The sequence below is a fragment of the Enhydra lutris genome, unplaced genomic scaffold, assembly GCF_002288905.1.
Source record: "Enhydra lutris kenyoni isolate GAN:26980312 unplaced genomic scaffold, ASM228890v2 scaffoldscaffold34, whole genome shotgun sequence".
Taxonomy (NCBI): Eukaryota; Metazoa; Chordata; class Mammalia; order Carnivora; family Mustelidae; genus Enhydra; species Enhydra lutris.
The window spans coordinates 19,957,319-19,977,796 of record NW_019154118.1 but is presented as its reverse complement, the minus strand read 5'-3'; the positions used below and the strand labels follow the sequence as shown (position 1 = coordinate 19,977,796).

At 54.3% G+C, this 20,478-nt stretch overlaps 1 protein-coding gene across 1 annotated transcript; it reads right to left on the bottom strand.

The window, feature by feature from the left end:
* Nucleotides 1-3,305: 3,305 nt before the first annotated feature.
* LOC111154017 (transmembrane protease, serine 5) lies at nt 3,306-19,720 on the bottom strand. Its single transcript, XM_022513364.1, has 13 exons — nt 19,697-19,720; nt 17,125-17,248; nt 16,679-16,777; nt 16,050-16,172; nt 14,854-14,989; nt 14,407-14,520; nt 13,669-13,712; nt 12,804-12,966; nt 11,641-11,819; nt 9,825-9,923; nt 9,195-9,337; nt 8,792-8,944; nt 3,306-3,413 (listed from the first exon to the last, which is right to left on the bottom strand). The coding sequence occupies exons 1-13, from the start codon at nt 19,718-19,720 to the stop codon at nt 3,306-3,308; spliced, it is 1,509 nt and encodes a 502-aa protein (XP_022369072.1).
* Between the last annotated feature and the right edge of the window lie 758 nt (nt 19,721-20,478).

Sequence of the window (20,478 nt, the reverse complement as noted above, 5' to 3'; positions counted from 1 at the left end):
CACTAGAGTTCTTCCCTGTGCTTATCTCTTAATTTCTGAGCAGGCACATGAGTGGGAATCATAATGAGTCATTCCATTTCTCCCCTGAGCCTGAGGGCAGGGACTGCCAGAGGAGCTGGGCTGATGTGAGGTGGAGGTCCCTGAAAGGTGGCTGGGTGAGGGGGGTGACTTTATCATACTTTAGAGCAGTAGGGGCACACGGGAGAGGGGGTCTACTTCTGCCATCTTACCTCGGTCTCACTCAATGGTAAGATGACCAGAAAGAGAAGCCTGCCCTCCTCTGGGCTGCTCACTTCGTAGGACCCTGTCCTGTAGGGCCAGCACCAATGAGGCAGGAGCCAGCCCATCCTGTGTGATCCCGAGAGCCTCATCTCACTTGCCTTACCCTAGGCCTGCCCCTGCTGTCCTGGCCCTCTTTGACCACTCCCTCCCTCAAGGGAGAAGCTCACAGGGCTGAGATAATGTGCCCACGCAGAGCCCACGTGCCCCCTTCTAGACCCTAGAATTCAAGTGGCCCTGAGGCTGCACAGGCCTCTTTCCCATTGGGCACAGCCCTAGGCAGGAGGAAAGCTCACGAGGCTATCCACCAGGCTCTGCGTAGGAGGGGCTGGATCAGGAGGTGGGAAGGAAAGGCGGCCCCCTGCTGGCCCTCCCCAGCCCATCGTGTTCCAGGAATGAACCCAAAGATTTGGATCTGGTCTTCCACAACTTGAAGAAGGTTTATTTGTCATGGCAAGACATTTTAAATGTATCTATTTGCTAGTTTGATGTCTGACTTTTAACCCTTTAGACAAAGGGTCTGTGGCCTTCCACCCACATTCCTGCCCTAAGCCCCACAAATGTTAGTGTGGACCAGGCAGAAGCAGGCTTCAGAGGCTAACTTAAGAAGCCCCTGTAGGGAAATGACCACACACACATTCACACACACACACACACACACACACACATACAAACAGACAACTACAGGTCTTTGGTTCTCTTATATGACAACTGTGATGGTCACTGTGCTTATGATCAGGGCCATGAAGGATTACTTCCTAGTAATTTATGATCATGCCTGCTCGGGTAAAGTGTTGAGGTGGTGTGTGTGTGTGTGAGTGTGTGTGAGTGTGTGTGTGTGTGTGTGTGTGTAGTGGGGAGGAGGGAGCTAAATGTGGGGGGCCTGTACGTAGACACTGGCCAGAATTAGATCCACCTCTTCGGGGTTAGGGGAGATGTTCTGTGCGCCTCACACACAGGTAAACACACAAACACACACACAGGAGGGAGGAGCAAGATGGCGGAGGAGCAGGAGACTGAATATCATCAGGTCCCAGGAGTTGAGCATGATAGTTATCACACCATTCTGAACACCGACAGACTCAACAGGAGATGGAAGAGAAGAAGAGCGGCAATTCTACAAACAGAAGAGCGACCACTTTCTGGAAGGTAGGACGTGCAGAGAAGTGAATCCGAGGGGACAGATGGGAAGGTAGACCGCGGGGGGAGGGGCTGGCTCCCGGCAAGCAGGAGAGCAGCAGAGCACAGAATCGGAACTTTCAGAAGTCTGCTCCACTGAGGGACGCCGCTCTAGAGGCTAAGTGAGGGGTGGAGCCCTCGCGGGGACAGTGTGGTCTCAGGACCCGCGGGGTCACAGAAACACCAGGGGTGTCTGAGTGTGGCAGAGCTCGCAGGTATCAAAGCGGGGAAGTCGCTGCAGAGACGCAGCCAAGGGGCTTAAGGGGTTACCTTAAACCGTGATCCAAGGTACAGTCGGGCCACTGCTCTCCGAGCAGGAACCCCACAAGTGGCAGATCTGGGAAAACCCCCGCCTTCCTCCTCCGGGAGAAGCAGTGTGGGAGTGAGCGGCAGGAATCTGCTGGGTTTGGAGACTCCAAACAGGGCCATGCACTAGAGACAGAAACGCTCCGTCACAGACCGGAAGAGCACAAGTGTCGCTGGAGACCAGGGAGATGGGAGGGACTGACAGCTTTTCTCTGAGGGCGCACTGAGGAGTGGAGCCCTGAGCTCTCGGCTCTTCCGGTGAGATACTGGGCGCCGCCATCTTCATTCCCATCTCCAAAGCCCTATGGAAAGCGATCAGGGAACAAAAGCTCCTGAGAGCGTACCCTTAGCCTGGCCCTGGCAAGGGCAGTGCAATTCCGCCTCGGGCAAAGACATCTGAGAGTCACAGCAACAGGCTGCTGACCCAGAAGATCAGCAAGAACATCCAGCCAAGACCAAGCTCACCAATCAACGGTCAACGAAAGCTGCGGAAATGTGTAAGCCTGATGATTCACAGACCTGTACCCCTGGGGCAAATAATACATTATATGTTAATAAAAAATTTTTTTAAATAATAAAACATTAAAAAACTTGCTTCAAACTTAACTACTTCACATAGTAAATAAATTATGTGAATCTTAAAAAAAAGCACACACACACACAGACACGCACACAAAAACACACACAGACCACACATACACACAGACACACACAATACGGATCATATCACTTCCCAGGGGCCACCCCAGCCCCTCAGACTTTCCTCTCTTCCGCTGCCTCCCACCACCAGTTTTGACCCATTAGGACGACTACATAAAAAGTTGTCCATCTTTTGTTGGCCCCAGAAGCAGTACAGTGTTGCCAAGATATGGGTTGTATCACCTTGGACATGCACGTGGGGGTGACAGGGGACCCCGTCCAAGGTTGATGCCAGTGGAAAGGTTCCAAGCCCCAGCCCTAGCCCCAGGCCCACCCAGCTCCAGACTGGGCTAGGCCATGATAAAGGTCATATCTCGATTGTCATTACCAGGGCCATGAATGACAATGAACCCAACCTGGAACCCTTTCTTCTGAGGTCCTCATGGGCAGCACACCCCTCAGGCCCACCAAGTGCCCCTGGGTTTAGAGATTCTTGAACCCAAGCTGCTTGCTATGGGTTCATGCAGGCAAGAAGGTGGGAGAGGGGAGGGACCCTCTGGACCCTGGTGATGGGACAGTTGGCCTAGACAGCCCCTCGCAGCCTGGCCTGCAGCTCCCCAGGGTCCTTGCAGAAAGATGGCCAAGAGTCTTTCTCCCTGAGTCCCAGCCTCGCTCCCACCTGCTCTAGCCCCTCCTCGCCCGGATCCGCTGTGCAAATACAGGGCCACCACCGACTGTGGGAACAGTAAATTTTCCCTCACTCTTTTATTCATGCCCTCACCTCTGCAGACAGTGCTGAGGAAAAACAAACCCCACAAAATCCCTGCGGGCTCCAGCAGTCTGGCAGTCTCTTCTTTGCTCTTCTCTGATCCCCTCCGGATGGCAGAGGCTGGAGAAGAGGCCTACCGGCCTCCTAGGGGGACGACGGCACCCCCCTTCGCCTCCCCCAATGGTGCTCGCTGAGCCCCATATCTGCTCTGGGGAGCAGAAATCAGTGAGACCTGGGGAAACTGGGAAATTATTATTCATGGCTTCCAGGAGCAGCACTTGATCTACCTCACCTGCCCAGCCTCCCCAGACTGCAGGAGAGCACCAGGCTGGCGAGGTGAAGTGCCGCTGCCCGGGCCACCATCTGAGGAATGGCCGCAGGGAAGGAGGGGCAGCCCCAGCAGCCGGGCCAAGGCAGCGTCTACACAACAGTCCAGCCCTCCAGAATTCCCAGGAAACCTCTCTTCCTCCAAATCTGGGGTCACCAGGGCAGGTTTCTTTTAAGTCCAGTCAGACTGAAGGAGGACTGGAGGCACAGACTGAAGGGGGCCAAGGGGCACTAGGTTTCACAGAATGCCTTTCATAAATACAGTGGACTTGGCAGGACCCACTGTCCTGGTTTGCCCATACAGCGGTTTCTGGGGACATGGGGCTTTGGGAGTTAAAACCAGGAGCATTTTAGACAAACCGGGAAGATAGGGTCACCCTGAGGGGCCGTGGGAAAGGATTCTCCCTCCATGGGACTGAAGGAGCTGGGGAGGACTTGAAACACTGCCAGGTCACGGGCCTCCACCTATCCTGGAACCTTGACCCCATACATACAAACACTGGACAGACATGGGGAAAAAAATTTGTTTGCCTGGTGTGGTCCCCACCCCCATCAGGACCCTGAGGGCGAGCCTCAAGGGAGAGCACTGGAAGTGCTGTCCTGGTATGGGCCTGAGGAGCCGGAACGTGCCTGGTCCTTCACATCTGCCCAGCACCACCCCGAGGTGCTCTCTCCACGGTGGGGCAGGTGTCTCCAGAGGTAAAAGAGGTTTGAGTTAAAGCTGAGAGGGCAGATCCGTGGAGACCACCTGGCCCAGGCTCCCTGTTGGACAGGTGGGAGACCAAGTTCAAGGGAGGTGGAGTCCCTTACTCAGGGCAGCACACTCTTAAGGGGTTGGAGGCCCAGACTGGGGCTCTACTCCATCAGATGCCACAGCCAAAGATCCATTAGAAGGGAGGAAGCTCGGAAGGTAAGCCCAGGCCCGTGAAAGCCCCCGCTTTCCTGGAGCCCATATTTTGCTCTGAGAGAGGCACATGAGCGGGAGATCAGCGTCGTCTGGAGCCAGGACTGCTCTCTCCATTCTGAGTCCCCAGTTTGGTCCGTTCCAGCACCAACTCCAGGCAGAAACCTTCCAGCAGATTGCCCGGGACTGCTTTGCCTGAGAGCCTCTGGAGCCCTGTGCTATAAGTCTACAGATGTACTGCCTGCTCCACGTCTCACTGTCCAGGTCTCGGAATATGTAAGAAAGATCAGCCTTGCCCTCAGAAGTAGGAGTTCCTCCCCATCTGCTACTAGGAACCTTCTAGAGGTGGTGGTATTTAAGACAGCTTAAACAGCCATTAACAACCCTGAACACCAGTCGGTTAGCAGGAAGCAGGGTCCCAAGGGTGAGGCTCACCCAAGGAGTGCATCTTGATGTGTCTGAGTCGAGAGGTGGGGGGTATCTGGAGCTGGAGGCTGGGAGAGGCTGAAGAGTGGTAGCAGGTGTAACTGGGCTCTCTCTTGAGTAGCCAGGAGGGTCCTAAGTGCATGGCCAGGAGAGGGCAGAGCACCAAAAACAGTGGGAGGACTGAGGGAAATCTGCTCCTGGCAGCTCCTGTACCAGCTTTTAGCACTTATAGCATTTCCAGCTTTGTCGTTTTACGGGTGAGCCCAGCACTTCCAAAAGTAAAATGTAAGAAAGAGCCTGGGAAAGGTTCCCGAGGAATGGCAGGGCTGCCCCTTCGTTCACAGCAACCTTTCTAGGAAAAGCAGGACTCCACAGAAGGGCTAACAAGGAGAGAGAGCCTGCACCCGCACTGTACCCTCCAGACCCCGAAAGCATGGAGAAGGAGTAGACGAGCGAAGGAGGAGACCCTGGGCAGGGCAGCCAGGAGCTACCTGCTGGGGAAGTCCCAGGGGGCTTGCCAGCTCTGCTCAGGTAGGGGGGACGCAGACCCCTTTGACAAGAGAGGCAGGTTTCCTGCACAGAAATGCCCGGACTTATTCCACGAGAGGCCCTTGGAGCTCCCTTAGCAATTACTGCCTCGCCATGTAGCTTTGTGCCTGACTGGCCACTATAATTTATTGCAAATCCGTCTCATTGCTCCAATAAGGCAGTCGGCTTCTCTACCTCTGAATGCAACTGGGCACCCAGCTGGTCCCCCATTAAAATCCTTCTGGACCTGAATCTTCCCACCTTTCCTTGCCCCCCATCTCTATCCTGGCACTCGGGCAGCTGGCCCAGGGGAGCAGGACGAGCCCCCACGGACACAGCTCCTCACCGTCCTAAGAGCTAGATCAGCAGGTGCAAACAACTAAGTGCAGGTGGCGCCTCAGAGTCTACAGTCCCGACTGGTCGCCTGGCAAAAGACACTAGCAGCTTCTGTCGGGAAACAGGGAACTGCTATTAGCAAATTCTCTAATTAGGGTTCTCTTTATTGTCCTCCTGTGGAAAATACTCATTTGTAAGGTTTAAGGCAGACCGTGAAAATCACGGAGAACTGGAAATCTGTAAGAATATTGCCTGAGAAGGGTCTCTGGCAGGAGCCCCTTAATTTCCCAGGTTCTGCTTTACCTCACCTATAAACAGCAGGGGCGGCAATGCCTCCGTGCAGGCAAGTGACTCAACTAGGTAAAAAAGCACGTTCCAAGTCCACACTTCTGGGCGGCACTGGACCTTTCGCTCATCCACGTGCAGAACAGGGGTGTGGAGGCAGAGCGAAAAGCCCCAGGCTTCCCTGGCACCTACTTGTGGCGGGTCTTGGGTGAATACCCAATCTTTCGGAATGGAGTTTCTTGCCTGTAAAGTTGCCGCAGTGATAATGATATCTTCGCTGCACAGATATTATGAGATCTAAGTGAGATACACATGAACAGTGTTGATAAACTGGAATATCCAGCTGTTTCTGGTTATTAACCAACTCCAATGACTGTGATAAAGAAAAACCTCCCTTTGAATAAGCCAAGGCTTCCGGGTGACATGAGAAACACCAAGAAGATCACCGCTGATGGATTTGTTGGTAACTCTTCCCTGCCCAGAGTGATCAGCTGTCCCGAGGCTGCCTCTTGGGATGGGGGCTTAGCAGAGTCAGGGAGTAAACGCTCGAGCTCAGAGAAGCGGCTAGAGGACCACGAACACAGGGTGAGGCAATTTGCCACCCACTAGGCCCTCCCCGTGCTGCTTCTGGGGTTTGAGAGCAGACCCAGCAACCTCCTCCCAGGTAACAGAACCACAGTAAACTGAGGCCCCTCTGTTTTAGTGCTCTTCATGGAAAGGGAGCAGACCCTCCAGGAAAAAAAAAATGCTGATAAACTCACAAAAAAAGTTGTGTTATTGCTAAACGCTCATTGCATTTCCTTGGGTAAGCACCATAAAAAATTCATTGCAGTTTTTAGAAACAAGATGCCAAGTGTATTTTAATTGCTAGAGGGGAGAGAGTCAGGGAGAAGCTGAACCAGGAAAATGCTAACTGAGCATAAACTCAGAAAGAAATCTCCCCAAGACGGGAGGCCCAGTGCTGAGACCGGAGCTCAGGAGACACAGGTATTGGGAAGCCAGGCCCTCCTAAGAGAGCAATGACTTAATGGTTCTCAGGCCTGCGGCTGCGGCCCACCCAGAGACCTGGGGCTTTCTGCAGTAGATCATGTGGTGTGGACTTAAGAAATGTAAAGAATTAAATAAGAGAATGCCGAAATTCTAGAAAGATCAGCAGGAGTCCCGTTCTAGAGCTTTAACATGTATAGGAGGAAAATTAAAATTCTATATCTTAGCATGTGGGTGTGTGTGTGTGTGTGTGTGTGTGTGTGAGAGAGAGAGAGAGAGAGAAAGAGTATGAGAGAGGGAGTGTGTATGTGTGAGAGAGAGACAGAGAGACAGAAAGAGACTGAGAATGAGAGGCAGACCTAGACGAAACATCATTTCACTTTAATAACAACACGCCTTGGACCAGTTCACAGAACTGTCATTTATAAACCAACACCCTATCCCAGTGCCAACCAGAGCACTCTTACAGGGCTCCTGCACCCCCCACCCCACAGGGCCAGTCAGAGCCAGGAGGGAACAGGCAGTAGGTGAGAAAGACTGCAGAGTGGGGAGGGTCCTTGACTCCATGGGCTTGGCCCTGCCTTGAGCCAGGGGCTCCTCTAGGGCGGCACCGGCCCCACCGGAGAGCACATGGAGAGAGTGGTTGCAGGGCGTCCCTGAGCGTCCTTTCAAAAGATGTGCACAAGGTGGGGGGGTGGGGCAGAAGGGCAGGCACGGAGCTGCTGCCGGTAGCCTCTTGCTCTCCCATTCCTTCCCGACCCCCTCCCAACCCTCCTATCTCCCAGCCCAGCCCCACCCGCTCTCCTGTTACATGAGCGAGGCTGGCCCACAGGTGGTGACTGTCTTGTGTGGTAGGAGGTCCGTGCCTTCGGCATCTGAGGCTGCTGCTTCTCCTCCATCTAGTGGACCTGCCAGAGACCCAGGAAGCATGAGGCTGCGTGCAGCACTGGGGGAGGGAGTCCCGGGCTGACAGAGGAAGGAGCCAGACCCGCAGCGTGGCCCCACCACCTACCAGCCCAGTAGCAGTCACTGTAGTAAATCACTTGACCATTGAGAGCCTTGATTTCTACTTCTATCAAATGCAGCTAAATATACCTGCTTCTCGCGGTTTTCTGAAAGGCCTGAAAGAGGAGGTGGGTGCCTGTGTCCCCTGTTGACTCTAAAATTTGTTACCTACCACCCGTGCCTGTGCCCAACCCTGCAGAAAGAGGCGTTTCTTCATCACGCCCTGCACTTGTAAAGTTCTTCATACACGTAACCCATTTCGTACACATTCTCCTGCTTGGCCCTCCCACCGAACGGATGGTTGAGAGCCTTGCCGGGTGTTGCACAAGAATTAATCCCTTGCTGAACCCAAACTGCTAAATACCACGCTCTCTCCAGAGCGCAGGGAATGCAGGCGCTCCTAACCACCATAGATACCAGGAATAAACCCGCATATGAACAACACGCAGACCACTGGCTGGAGGCCTAGAGCCAGCACTGTGTAGCCACTGCTCATAGTCTGGCCTCATTCACTCATCACAGGAGCGGTCAAGGTAGCCATGGTGCTATTACCAGGAAACTGAAGCTTGCCAAGGTTAGCGATTTGCCAAAGCTCACACAGTAAATGGCAGATCTGAGCTACAAAGCCAGATCTACTCTAACCTAGCGAACACTTAAATCCATAAAAATCCAATGGATTCAGTGTTACAAGCATCACTTCCTCCTCCCACTCTCGGGACCATTCCCCAGCCCCAAGCAGGGCCCAGGCCTAAGAGGTGAGGGTCCCAGTTTCCAAAGGTTGGGTCCTTTACAAACCCACCCATCCTTGCCCCCATACTCACCCTCACAATGTCATGGATCCAGTCCAGGAACTCAGCAACCTTGGCGTAGACGCCCGGGTGATTGGGCTCCGCACAGCCACGGCCCCAGCTGACCACCCCCACCAAGTGCCAGGTGTCCCTGTCCAGGCACACCAGGGGCCCCCCGCTATCACCCTGAGAGCATGGAGACACAAAGAAAGAGGCAGTTAGTCCTTCCTGGTGGAGGGGACAGTGCCTCTGTTCCTGGTCCCCGCTGCTTGCAGCACGGGATTTCCGCCTGCCTCACCCCTCCGTAAATCCTTAGCACACCGCTCGACATGCCTAGGCACTCCTCCTTCTAGAGAGGCTGCTCGGAGAAGAGGTCAAGACACCGCAGGTCCCCCCGTGCCCCCCAACGCCACCACGGTCCCCCTCCGTGCTGTACCTGGCACGCATCAGCCCTCCCATCCACGTAGCCAGCACACAGCATGCGGGGGGTGAGCGCCCCACTATACATGCAGGAGCTGTTGCAGAGCTCGGTGCTGAGCAGGGGCACCACCGTGTCCTGGAGTGTATCTGAGCTGTGGGCTGCAGGAGGTACACATGGAGAAGGAGGGACACAGAGCCAGGCCGCGGGGCACAAAGCAAGACCAGGAAGACACAACAACAAGAGGGAAGGTGATTAGGGGCCCTGGAGGCATTAGACCCATAGAGGGGAGCCCAAGGTGGGATCTGCGGACCCCGGGAAGGAAACATGGGTCCATCAGACGTAAGAGTGAAGAGGAGTAGAACTCACACACACACACACCCCCAAACACTGAAGCCACAGCACTCCTGGGATGGAGGGCAGGGGTGTCAAACACCTGGCTTCAAGGGATACTCAGGGAGTGTTCTTCCAGAAAGACCCAGGCCAGGGAGACAGGGGTCCTAGGTCTCGCCAACAGTGATGCCAGAGAACAAGGGGGTTGGCACCACCATTTGGCTGGGGGAGGTGGAGGTGGAGATAGAGGGGCCTCACCTTGGCCAGAAGGTCCCCCCACCCCTATTTTACCCAGGACCCTGGGAGCTGACTCACTGTGGCTGGGGTTGGTATGGCCCCAGCCAGACACCCAGCACTGTGATCCCCTTGGAAAATCTTGTTTCTCAGCTGGCAGGCACACAGCACCCACGGTGTCTGTGGAGAAGCAGGTGATCCTGGGTCCCACTTGGGCTTAGTTTCCTTTCCCCACCTCCTCACCCTCAGGTTGGGGGAAGAACCAGGGCTGGCAGGTCCTCTCACTCCCTCTCAAACAGTCCTGGCTCCCCGCCTCCCCCAGCCAGGTCTCCTGTAAGGTTGCGCAGGTCATGCACTGCACCACAGTGGCACGGAGGTCACCACTGACACAGAGGACGATGTATAAACCACCATGTGCCTGGTGCCTTCTAGGTTGGGCAATGGACACCCCGCACAGACCTAACCTGGGGAATGAGGGAAAATGGGAATTCCTTCTGGGCGTTTGTGCCCAACTTCTCCTAATGAGGACTCATTTTGCATTTTCCTTAGGGTATTTGATCCCTCTTGGGGCATGGTTTCCAAAAGTGTGTGGCAAGTCCTACAGGGTTGGGCCCAAACTTGTTCTAAAGTAGCAAACAGACATGCTGATTATAAAATAAACACTGAGTCCCATGGGGAGAAAGGATTCCCTTCTCAGGGCTCTTTCCACCTCTGCAAGAGCAGCCAGGAAAAAGATTCCCTCCAGTGCCATTCCGGGGCTCCCCAGTCCTGCCAGCCTCCACCTAAACACGGAGAGTGCAGGCCTGGGCGCGGCTGGTCTGCAGAGGGCAGCGAGCTGGAGCCCCAGCGCTGTCTTGTTTTCTCTCTGTGTTTCTACGGTTGTTACCTATTCGCCACAAATAATACGGGTTCTCTGGTTCGGTCGTAACTTAAAGCTCCCCTTTCAAATATACCCGAGTCAACCGAGAAATATTAACTGCTGAGCCAAAGTTCAGGGAGTACACATGCGTGGTGATATTTGTGAAGGGCGTGCAGCAACAGCCGCGATTTGGGAAACCCAAGGCTACAGGTGGTGATGGGAGGGAGGAGCACGGAGCGTGCGTGCACATGTGCGCCTGTGCATAAGTGTGCATGCATGGGAGTGTGTGTGTGTGTGCGCCTGTGCATGAGTGTGTACGCATGGGAGCATGGGAGCACGTGTGTGCTTGTGTATGAATGTGTACGCATGGGAGCATTACTTGCGTGAAGATGGCATGAACGAGTGCGTGCATGTGTGTGTTTGTTGGTGAGGAGGCAGGCACCCGTGCGTGCTATGGGCAGGGGTGGGGGTTTGAGAGCCGCTGCCGGAGAGAAGCCGGACCCCGGAGTCAGGACACCAGGCTCAGGAACAGTTTGCTGAGAGATCTTGTAGAGTCACTTTCCTTACTAAATCCTATGGTCCTTCCCTGTTTATACCTGCCTCATCTACCTGTCAGGGTCAGACGGAAGGAAAGGCATTTGGGAAAATAAAGCTTAGTAACTGGGACATGTCCCATGGTGGCTGGGACCTGGGGCCAGCCTGGGGTCGGGGCGGAGCAGTGCATGGGGAGATGGAGCACCGAGGAAGCTCTGCCAGGTACTTTGAGGCAAGTCCCTCTTGCAGCCCAGCTATGCGGGGGGCCAGAACCTTCGTCCCCAAGAAAGCCCACACACGTTGCTGCATGCTTAGGTCCAGGTAATGCCCAAGTTCACTGTGGTCATCCAATGAACTGAACGTGTTAATGTCTACAGCACTAGGAGGGAACCTCAGAAATGAGCTCACCCCTCAGGCCCCACCCACCCCCCCGCCCCGCCTCCACCCCAGGGCCTGCCTCCTTCCCCACAGCCTGCACTTGCTCGGGCCAGGTCAGCGCCTCACCTGAGAAGTTGAGTGGCGTCCAGAGCCGCAGGAGGGCGATGTCATAGTCGTGAGTCTGGCTGCTGTAGAGAGGGTGGGGGACGATCCTCTCCACCACAGCCCCCTGGTGAGGCCTGATGGCACTGTGGCTGACCAGCCCCACATGGACCCGCCAGCTGGACAGGCGGGGTACCCTAGAACTGTACACGGGAGCCATGCTGAGCCCGGGGAAGGACAGGGCGCACAAGGCTGACCTAAGTGAGGTGGCAGATGGGGGAAGCTGGCCAGAGAAGCCATTTGTGGCTGCCCCCATCACCAGGCTGGGAGCTCCCAGAACCCAGGCTCCACGCCTCCTAGTATCCTTGCAGCAGCTGGCAAGATACTGGGCATGCAGTAGGTGCTCCATAAATGCTCTAGACCGGCCAGAGAAGTAAGACAGTGTGGGAGATCTACAACTCCCACCGTCTCTGTCCTGAATAACGCTCCTCCATGTTTTATAACAGACATCAAAGGGGCTTGTGTGATATGCTAACTGCGAGTCAGAAAAACCATGAGTCCTGTCTCTCCGCCTACTGCGATTGTGGGGAATTCGCTTCATCGCTCCCAGCCTCGGTGGCCACCTTGTAAAATGAGGAGTACACTATCTGCCCCGCCTGCCGCCAGAAGGAGAGGTCCACAGAGCTCATTCACTCGTCATTCATTCCTACACCACTCCAAGCTGTAGTTATGAAGCACCTATTATCTGCCAGGACTGTTCTCGGCCAGAGGGACATGGCAGCGGGAAAATCAACACAGAAACTCAGTGGTAAACAAGACTGAGAGTGTCAGCCCCCACGGAGCTTCCCGTCTAAAGGGGAAGCAAGACATTAAGCCAATAATTACACGGAAGGTGATTTAATTACAGTTGTGATAAACATTAAGAAGCACAGAGCACTGTGAATGGGAAAGCCTTTGAAAAACTTCAAAACTGAGCAAATATAAAGAAGCGATCTTTGTGTTATCGCCGCTATTCGTGCAGAGCTGTTCTCGGCAGGGACCGGGGAGAACTGCGCCATGCACGCCCCTCAGAATGGACGCGGGAGGCAGACAGTCCGACGGACATGGACATGTTATACGGGACATACCGCAGGCCAAACAGAAAAGGCCGCTGAGGCGCCCTCCGGGTCCGCGGCCCCGAGACTTGCCTGTGCACGCAGTGAGCGGCCGTCACCACCCAGTGGGGCGCCACCACGGAGGCCCCGCACGTGTGCCGGGAGCCCAGGGCCACACTGGCCTGCCAGGGCCAGCGCCCAGGAGCCACGGCCTGCCCGCCAACTATCCGGGAGGCCAGGGGCCTCGCCCCACACGCTGCAAACAGAGAAGCACAGGGGAGATGGTTAGCCAGAAGACAGGTGGGTGTCAGCATGGTCCTACCCTCCGGAGTGTGGCCCAGCACGGACAGCTCTCATTTATTACTCCTGAGTTTGGGGGACAGGATGGTCCAAGTGTCAGCTACACATCTGTCTGCCCCATCAGGCTACAAGCTCACTGAGAGCTGTGACCATGCCTACATTGTCCATGGAGCCCCGACACCTCATAAAAAGCCTGTTCCATGGGAGGGGTCGAAATGTTGGTGTATGGATGGAGGCACAGATATATAGAGAAATATAGATGATTGGGGGCATGGGGTCAGACGAAAGGAGCACCACAGACTGTCTCCCATGTGGCCTCTAGTTTGCCCCCTTCCTTAGTCTCCTGAAGGTGCTAACTGGTTAGCAGCCAAGAGTAATCCCTTTGGGGCTCTCCAGATGAAGGGGGGCGGGAGCTTCAGAAGTCAAGGCAAGTAGTCCCAGGAGGCGAAGCAGATCATCCGCCCAGATCAGTGGCTGGTGGGGGACAGGACAGGGGCTTGGTCAGGGCTCTGTTGGGGCAGAACCGTGTCTACAAGAAGGGGACCAGTAGGCAGAGGGGCAGGTGGGTAAGGAACCCCACCCCAGACCCACACTAAGGACAGGGGGAGACTCCCTCCTCTCACTGCCACCGTCCTGGACATGCCTGGATATGACTCACCAGAGCATCTGAGGGAAACGATTTGGCCGGAAGCACAGCTGTTCCTACAAACAGAGGTGGCAGCAGGAGGCTGGGCAGGGGCCCACCCAAGGGCTTGGAGGGAGGCCAGGGGCAGTCATCAGGTGCAGACAGAGGAGGCCTCTGGTGCAGCCCCCATCTGCGTCCTGCCTGCCTCCAAGCCCTGGGCCCCTCCTCATTAGCAGTTCTCCAGGACAGCGTGCTACTCCACCCCATCACCCCAGGAGGTCGTGGCCCTTGAGGGTGGTCTTGGGCAGGGCCCAAAGTTACAAATCTGGTATCTGTAGATGGGAAATCCAGCTATGCCTACTAAGAACCCCAGAACAAACGTGTGGTTGGATAAGGGAGCGAAGGAAGAAGGCGCATGTCACCCCACGCCCCTCCTGGGCTTCCTCTATTCTCTCTCCAACCCCTTCTTGCTCTCCCCTCTCCCTCCTCCTTCCAAGCAAAACTTCAATTTCTGCTGGACCAAAGCCCTCTTCTCTCTCGTACTCATCTCAGGCCCCGGCGGCCCCGATCCCTCTCATATCCCAAACCCTCAGGGCTCTGGCTCCCTGACAGTTCCACTCACGTGAACTGAGTTTGTGATTTCTGACTGGGAAACGCTCCTGTGTCCCATCTCACACAGCCAATATCCTCACCCCCAGGTTCCCACAACAGGAAAATTTTTGCTGAACATTTCACCAGAAGGGACCCACTCAGCCTCCTGAGAGGTCCTACCTGGACTGCCACACTTCCTCCAGGAAGCCCTCCAGTCTGGGAGGGAGCTGAGCAAACCGCTGGGAGCTGTTGAGCTTGATGTCAGACAGGTTCACTCCCTTGAGGTGAGTGAGTCTTGGCGGAAAAGAGGAACAGAACGGGAGGAAACTGGTTGATGCTGCAGCACGGAGATGGCAATAATCACGACCAAGATGTGCCTGAGATGCCGTCCCCAGCGGTACACGGAGCAAGACTGACAATGACCTCTTCTCGGATTCATATTTGTTAAAGAGCAGGGACGCTCAAAGGAGAGAAACAAGCTGAGGTCCCATCATGCCCAGAGGGCAGGAGACGGCCAAAATGACCTCTTGTCAGTTCCTGAGCACTTTGACGGGACAGGCAGATAGAGGTCTCCGCCTCCCTTTCCCCTCCACCCTCGCCCGGGCCCCAAGTCTGCCCCCCCCTTACCTGAGATGCCCCAGGCTCTGGCAGATCCGCACCCCCAGGGCAGGGCTCCAGCCCTCGTGGCAGACCAGGAGCCAGTCTGGCCGCGCTCTCACCTGTGCTTCCAGCAGGAAGTCCTCCGTGATTATTCTGAAAGATACTGAAGGCAAGGCATGGAAGTCACATCCTTCCTCCTGCAGGGCGGAGGGACAGGCTGGGCAGGGGGAGCTGGACCTGGCCAAGGGGGGACCTGAAGAGGCCTCATGACAGCATCTGGGTCATCCAGTGTCGGGCTCCCTGTCCCCCGGGGAATCAGGCCAGTTCTGAGAACAAAAGAGCCCCTATTTATAGTGCTGCATTCCAGTTTGGTGTTTAACCAAGTGCTTTTAAATGTGCTGTCACCTGTTGTCGTGGCAACCCCCCAGGGGGTGAGTATGACCATCCTTCCATGCTGCAGAGGGACCACTAAGGCAGGGAGGGTAAGGGACCTGCCCCAGTTCACAGAATCTGCGCGTGATGGATCCAGGACTACGTCCAGTCTTCCGCTTTCAAATCTTGTGATCATCCTAGTGATGGTTACCCGCTGAGCCTCTGCCTTCTTCAGGCTCTGTTCTAGGCTCTTTCACCCATTAGCTCGTATTATTCTTACAACTTCATGTGGCAAATAGTGGTATCTCCATTTTGTAGAGAAGGAAATGGAAGTTCCAAGAAGCAATGTGCCCAAGGTCGCATAACTAGCACTAGCAAAAGGCAGGCCCCATGCTAACCGTGACTTCTGTAACTGATTCCAGCCCCCTCCTGGGCAGCTCCTCTTCTGATCCTCCACTCAGGTTTGGGGGGAAGAGGACAATGTGAAGCAAGGTTCCCCTCCGGCTACACACCGGCTCCCCACATGCACCTGTTCCCCCTTCCCCATCCTCCTGGCTCACTCTGCCCCAGATGGCAAGTTGCCATCCTTCCTCCCAGCCTGGGCTCCTGGCTGTGCCCACGGTAGGGTTCAAGACCGTCCCCAGGGAGTGCTGAAAGCTCCAAATCTGAGATGGATTTTCAAAGCTGGACCACATTGCTCCCTCCCCACCAGAGGAGAAGCCCCCACTGCCGGCAGTGATGTCAGGGCACTTCATTCTGTCCCCTTGCCCCGGCCAGAAGTGGGGATCCCAGAGCCATGAAGGGGCTCAGGGCAGGTGGGGGTGGTCTGTAGTCTTGGGGGTGTGGCCCACCTGTTCTGGGCAGCGTGGGGAGCAGGGCTTCCACACCGCCGGCCTCGGAGCAGCTCAAAGGGATCTCCTCATCCTGCAGGGTCCCGGGAGTGGGCTGGGAGGTCGCCGGCTGCAGATAGAGCACTTTGGAGGACAAGGACAGGAGAGGGTCACAGAGAAGAGGCTAGGAGAGGGGAGGGATTCCCACATGAGAGGGCCAAGGGGCAGAACAAGACCCCTGCACCAGAGGGAGACAAAAGCAGCTGCTGGGGACTCGCCCTCGACCACCCAGCCTCAGGCGCGTCCCCACCTAACACACTAAGAGGCACAGCTCTCTCTCCCTGTCTGTCTGTCTCTCTCTCTCTCTGACTGGGAAAGATTTCTAGAGACTGTTCAACTTGGGCCTCCCTGGCTCATCCACTCAAGTACCTTCACTTCCCCCTGCAAGACTATAGCCTTCTGGACACAGAGCCTAACTCCCTCCTGCTGAGGTCCCACCCCCCCCACTCCTTCTCCCCTGTGGGCAGTCCAGGGGAAAGGAGAAAGACGGGTCCTGGCTGCCTTTTACAGCTGCTTGTCTCTTCCCGCAAGGACCCCCCAGACCCTGGTCTTCGGCCCTCCCTGGAGCACAGAAGGGTCCCCGCACTGACCGAGAAGCCAGGAGCTGATGCTCACACCAGCCAGCAGTGCCAGCACTCCCAGCCCCGCACAGCAGCGCTGTCCCGCACCCGGGCACCCTGCCAGAGAGGCTGCGGGAGAGGGGAGGGCAGCGTCTGTGTGCCTGGCCCCTGCCTGCCAGCCTCCCTCTGCCTGAGGCTCCACCATGGGGCTCCAGCCATGGGGCTACAGCAGGAGCTATACCCCCCCACTGAGCCTGCCCGCCTGCCCGCCTCCCCTTGTCCCCATGCCCACAAGGCCCACAGAGCCCACTCAACCCCCAAACTAGACACAGAGCAAAAGCAGGTCTGGGATAAACCATGGAATAAACTCGCCTTCAGCCACTGGGGGTTCTCTCAAGAAGGGTCTGGGGAATGTAGGAAGATTACCCATTCGCTGTCCCCACCCTGTCATTCCCCTATAGCCCAGTCCAGCCTACTGGGGTGCTGCTGGGCTTCGGGCCTCCGCAGTGGGTCTCTCAGCTTTGCTTGGAAGTTCTTGGGTCCTGGGCTCTCCTCTGCATACTGAGCCTCCATGTGGGTTTGGCCATCCGGCATTAGGCTCTGGGGAAATAACTTTTGGTCACTTGGGATCCCCACACCAAGGGGAAAAGCTCCGGCCCCTATAAGACCCCACTCTCTAACCTTGGCTGCGCGCTCACTGCCTTTTTTTCATCTTAGAGACTCTGTGTGTTCCCACTGATGCCCCCCACCAGTCCCTCTCTGCTCTCCTGGAGCCTCTAACCCTGCCCCCCTTATTCTCACACAGCCCGTAAGCACCACAGCCGGTATTCAAACCCAGACCCAGCGCTCCTCACCATTCCCTCCCCTGGCCTCCTGCAACCATCAAGAATGTCCGCTGAATCTCTCAGCATCCCTCCTCAGGCCTCTAGATCCCAGCTTTCTTCATTACCTCCTGTCTCAGAGGAAGAAGCCCCCTGCCCAATTCACCGTCCATTCATTTGCCCAGTAAATAAGACTTAGCCCAAGTGCTAGGCCACAGTGGAGGACAAGGTAGGGAGCTCAAAATAAATCAACATGGAAAAATTCCAAGAATAAAATTACTATCTGCATGTTCAGTTTTTTTAAATTATTGTTATGTCAGTCACCATAAAGTACATCATTAGTTTTTGTTGTAGTGTTCCATGATTCACTGTGTAACACCCACTGCTCCATGCAACCTTTGCCCTCCTTAATACCCATCACCAGGCTCACCCAACCCTCTACCACTCTCCCCTCTGAAACCCTCAGTTTGTTTCCCAGAGTCCATAGTCTCTCATGGTTTGTCTCCCCCTCTGATTTCCCTCCCTTCATTTTTTCCCTTCCTTCTCCTAATGTCCTCCATGCTATTCCTTATGTTCCACAAATAAGTGAAATCATATAATTTCTTTCTCTGTTTGAGTTATTTCACTCAGCATAATCTCCTCCAGTCCCGTCCATGTTGATGCAAATGGTGGGTATTCAGCCTTTCTGATGGCTGAGTAATATTCCATTGTACATAGGGACCACATCTTCTTTATCCATTCGTCTGTTGAAGGGCATCTGGGCTCCTTCCAGTTTGGCTATTGTGGACATTGCTGCTATGAACATTGGGGTGCATAAGTCTAAAATGAAAACTTATGATCATACAAAAACCTATATGTATATAATGTTCATAGTAGCTTTATCTGTAATAGCTAAAAAGTAGGAACAAGTCAGGTGTCCTTCAATGGATGAATGACATCACCCATCGCAATACATCCATACCAAGGAATAAAGAAAAAGAATGAACTATTGACACGTGGGACAATGTGGGTAAATTTCCAGAGAATTATGTCAAGTGAAAAATAAGCCAGTCTCAGAAGGTTACATACTGTATGATTCCATTTATATAACATTCTTATAGCAATAGCATTAAAGAAATGAAGACAGATTCCTGGTTGCCAGGAGTTAAGGAGGGATGGGATTGGAAGGGAAGTGGGTGTGGCTACAAAAGGCAACAGGAGGGATCCTTGGGGGGTATCTTGACTTTATCAATGTCAATATTGTGATATTGTACTAGAGTTTGGCAAGATGTTAGCACTGGGAGGAAAAGGGTACAGGTGAGATTATTTCTTATAAGTGCATGTGCATCTGTAATTACCCCCAAATAAGTTTAATTTAATTAAAAAAAACCTCAAGAACTAAACAAATAAAAAAATAAAATTAATTAAAAAATAATAATAAGGGGCACCTGGGTGGCTCAGTAGGTTAAGCCTCTGCCTTTGGCTCAGGTCATGATCTCAGGGTCCTGGGATCGAGCCCCGCATCGGGCTCTCTGCTCCGCGGGGAGCCTGCTTCCCCCCACCCGCCTGCCTCTCTGCCTACTTGTGAGCTCTCTCTCTCTCTCTGTCAAATAAATAAATAAAACCTTTAAAAAATAATAATAATAATAAAGTAAAATTATTACTAAAATAATAAAGTAAAATAAATCAACATGGAACACTCCCCAACTGCCCCCAGAGAATTTGCTGTCGAGTCCTGACATGTTAAAAAAAGGCAGAACATGTTAAGTGACAGAATAAAGCAGGAGAGCTTCTCACTGGGGGATCAAAACAGGCTTCCTAGAAAAGGCAGCCTGAGACGGTCCCTCCTAGATGAGCCGGGCTTGCACGGACATACATGGGCACTGGGGGAAGAGACAAAGGCACGGGGGTCAGAAAGCACAGAGCAGAGTGAGCCGCAAGGCTGCGAGACGCTCACGTGCCATGAAGAAGAGTGACGGGAAAGAAGATCTTGGAAGAAACCCCAGACCAGCAAAGCAAAGCTCGGTCTGCAGCCTCTTACGTGAGCTGAGCTCAGCCCCTCTCCAAACTTCAGTCTCTAGCATCTGATTTCCACTCACTGTCCATGCCGCAGCAATCCTCCTCCAATTCCAACATGAGCAAGCTGACCCCCTCATTAAGTACCCAACGAATCTTTCTACTCTTTAAGAAGAATCCAAAGTCCGATGGCACCGCCTACAAAATCCTCTGAGCTCTCGCCCTTCCTCACCTCTCCATCCCCATCTGCCGGCATGACGCCCTCCGCAGTGGAACTCGGTCCTAGTAACACACATGCCAGTCTTCTGGGCCCTCATGCACTCTCGCGCCACAGAGACTTTGCCTCTGCTGTCCTTCTCCCCGCGTCACTGACTCGTAAGACCCAGCTCAGACGTCACTTCTCCAAGAAGCATTTTTCTCTATGAGGCACCTGTTGTGTCCCTATATTGTGCTCATTTACTTCTCTTTCTCTCTGCCCTTCCTCACTGGTCTAGGCTCCCAGAGCCTAGCTCAGGGCCTGCCACAAAGTGGGAATTCAGTTAATGTACATTGAGGAGGAAGGGAGGCAGGTGGGGATTATATGACCAAAAGGGTTTTATAAGTTATAAAACACAGTGCAAATGCTAAGTATGATAATAATATTAATAAGAAATAGGGGGCGCCTGGGTGGCTCAGTGGGTTAAGCCTCTGCCTTCAGCTCAGGTCATGATCCCAGAGTCCTGGGATCGAGTCCTATATCAGGCTCCCTGCACGGCAGGAAGTCGCTTCTCCCTCTCCCACTCCCCCTGCCTGTGCTCTCACACTCTCTCTCTGTCAAATAAATAAATAAAATCTTCAAAAAAAAAAAAGATTCTTTCTCTCTCCCTCTCCCTCAGCCCCTCCCTGCACCTCCTCACCCACACGGGCACATGCACTCTCTCAAAAAAAAAAAAAAAAAAAAAGTTAATAAGACTTGTCTCCTCTGAAGACCACAACTTGCCCTGCCAAGATCCAGAGTGGTACCCAATGATCATA

What these genes read in the sequence shown, in the direction of transcription:
- LOC111154017 (XM_022513364.1), bottom strand. Translation starts at nt 19,720, where the DNA reads ATGCCGGCAGATGGGGATGGAGAG. An exon ending in CGAAGCCCAGCAGCACCCCA is followed by an intron (nt 16,778 to 17,124) that starts GTAGGCTGGACT and finishes CCTCTCCCGCAG; the next exon opens with CCTCTCTGGCAGGGTGCCCG. An exon ending in GACGCCACTCAACTTCTCAG is followed by an intron (nt 9,924 to 11,640) that starts GTGAGGCGCTGA and finishes GCTTCTCCACAG; the next exon opens with ACACCGTGGGTGCTGTGTGC.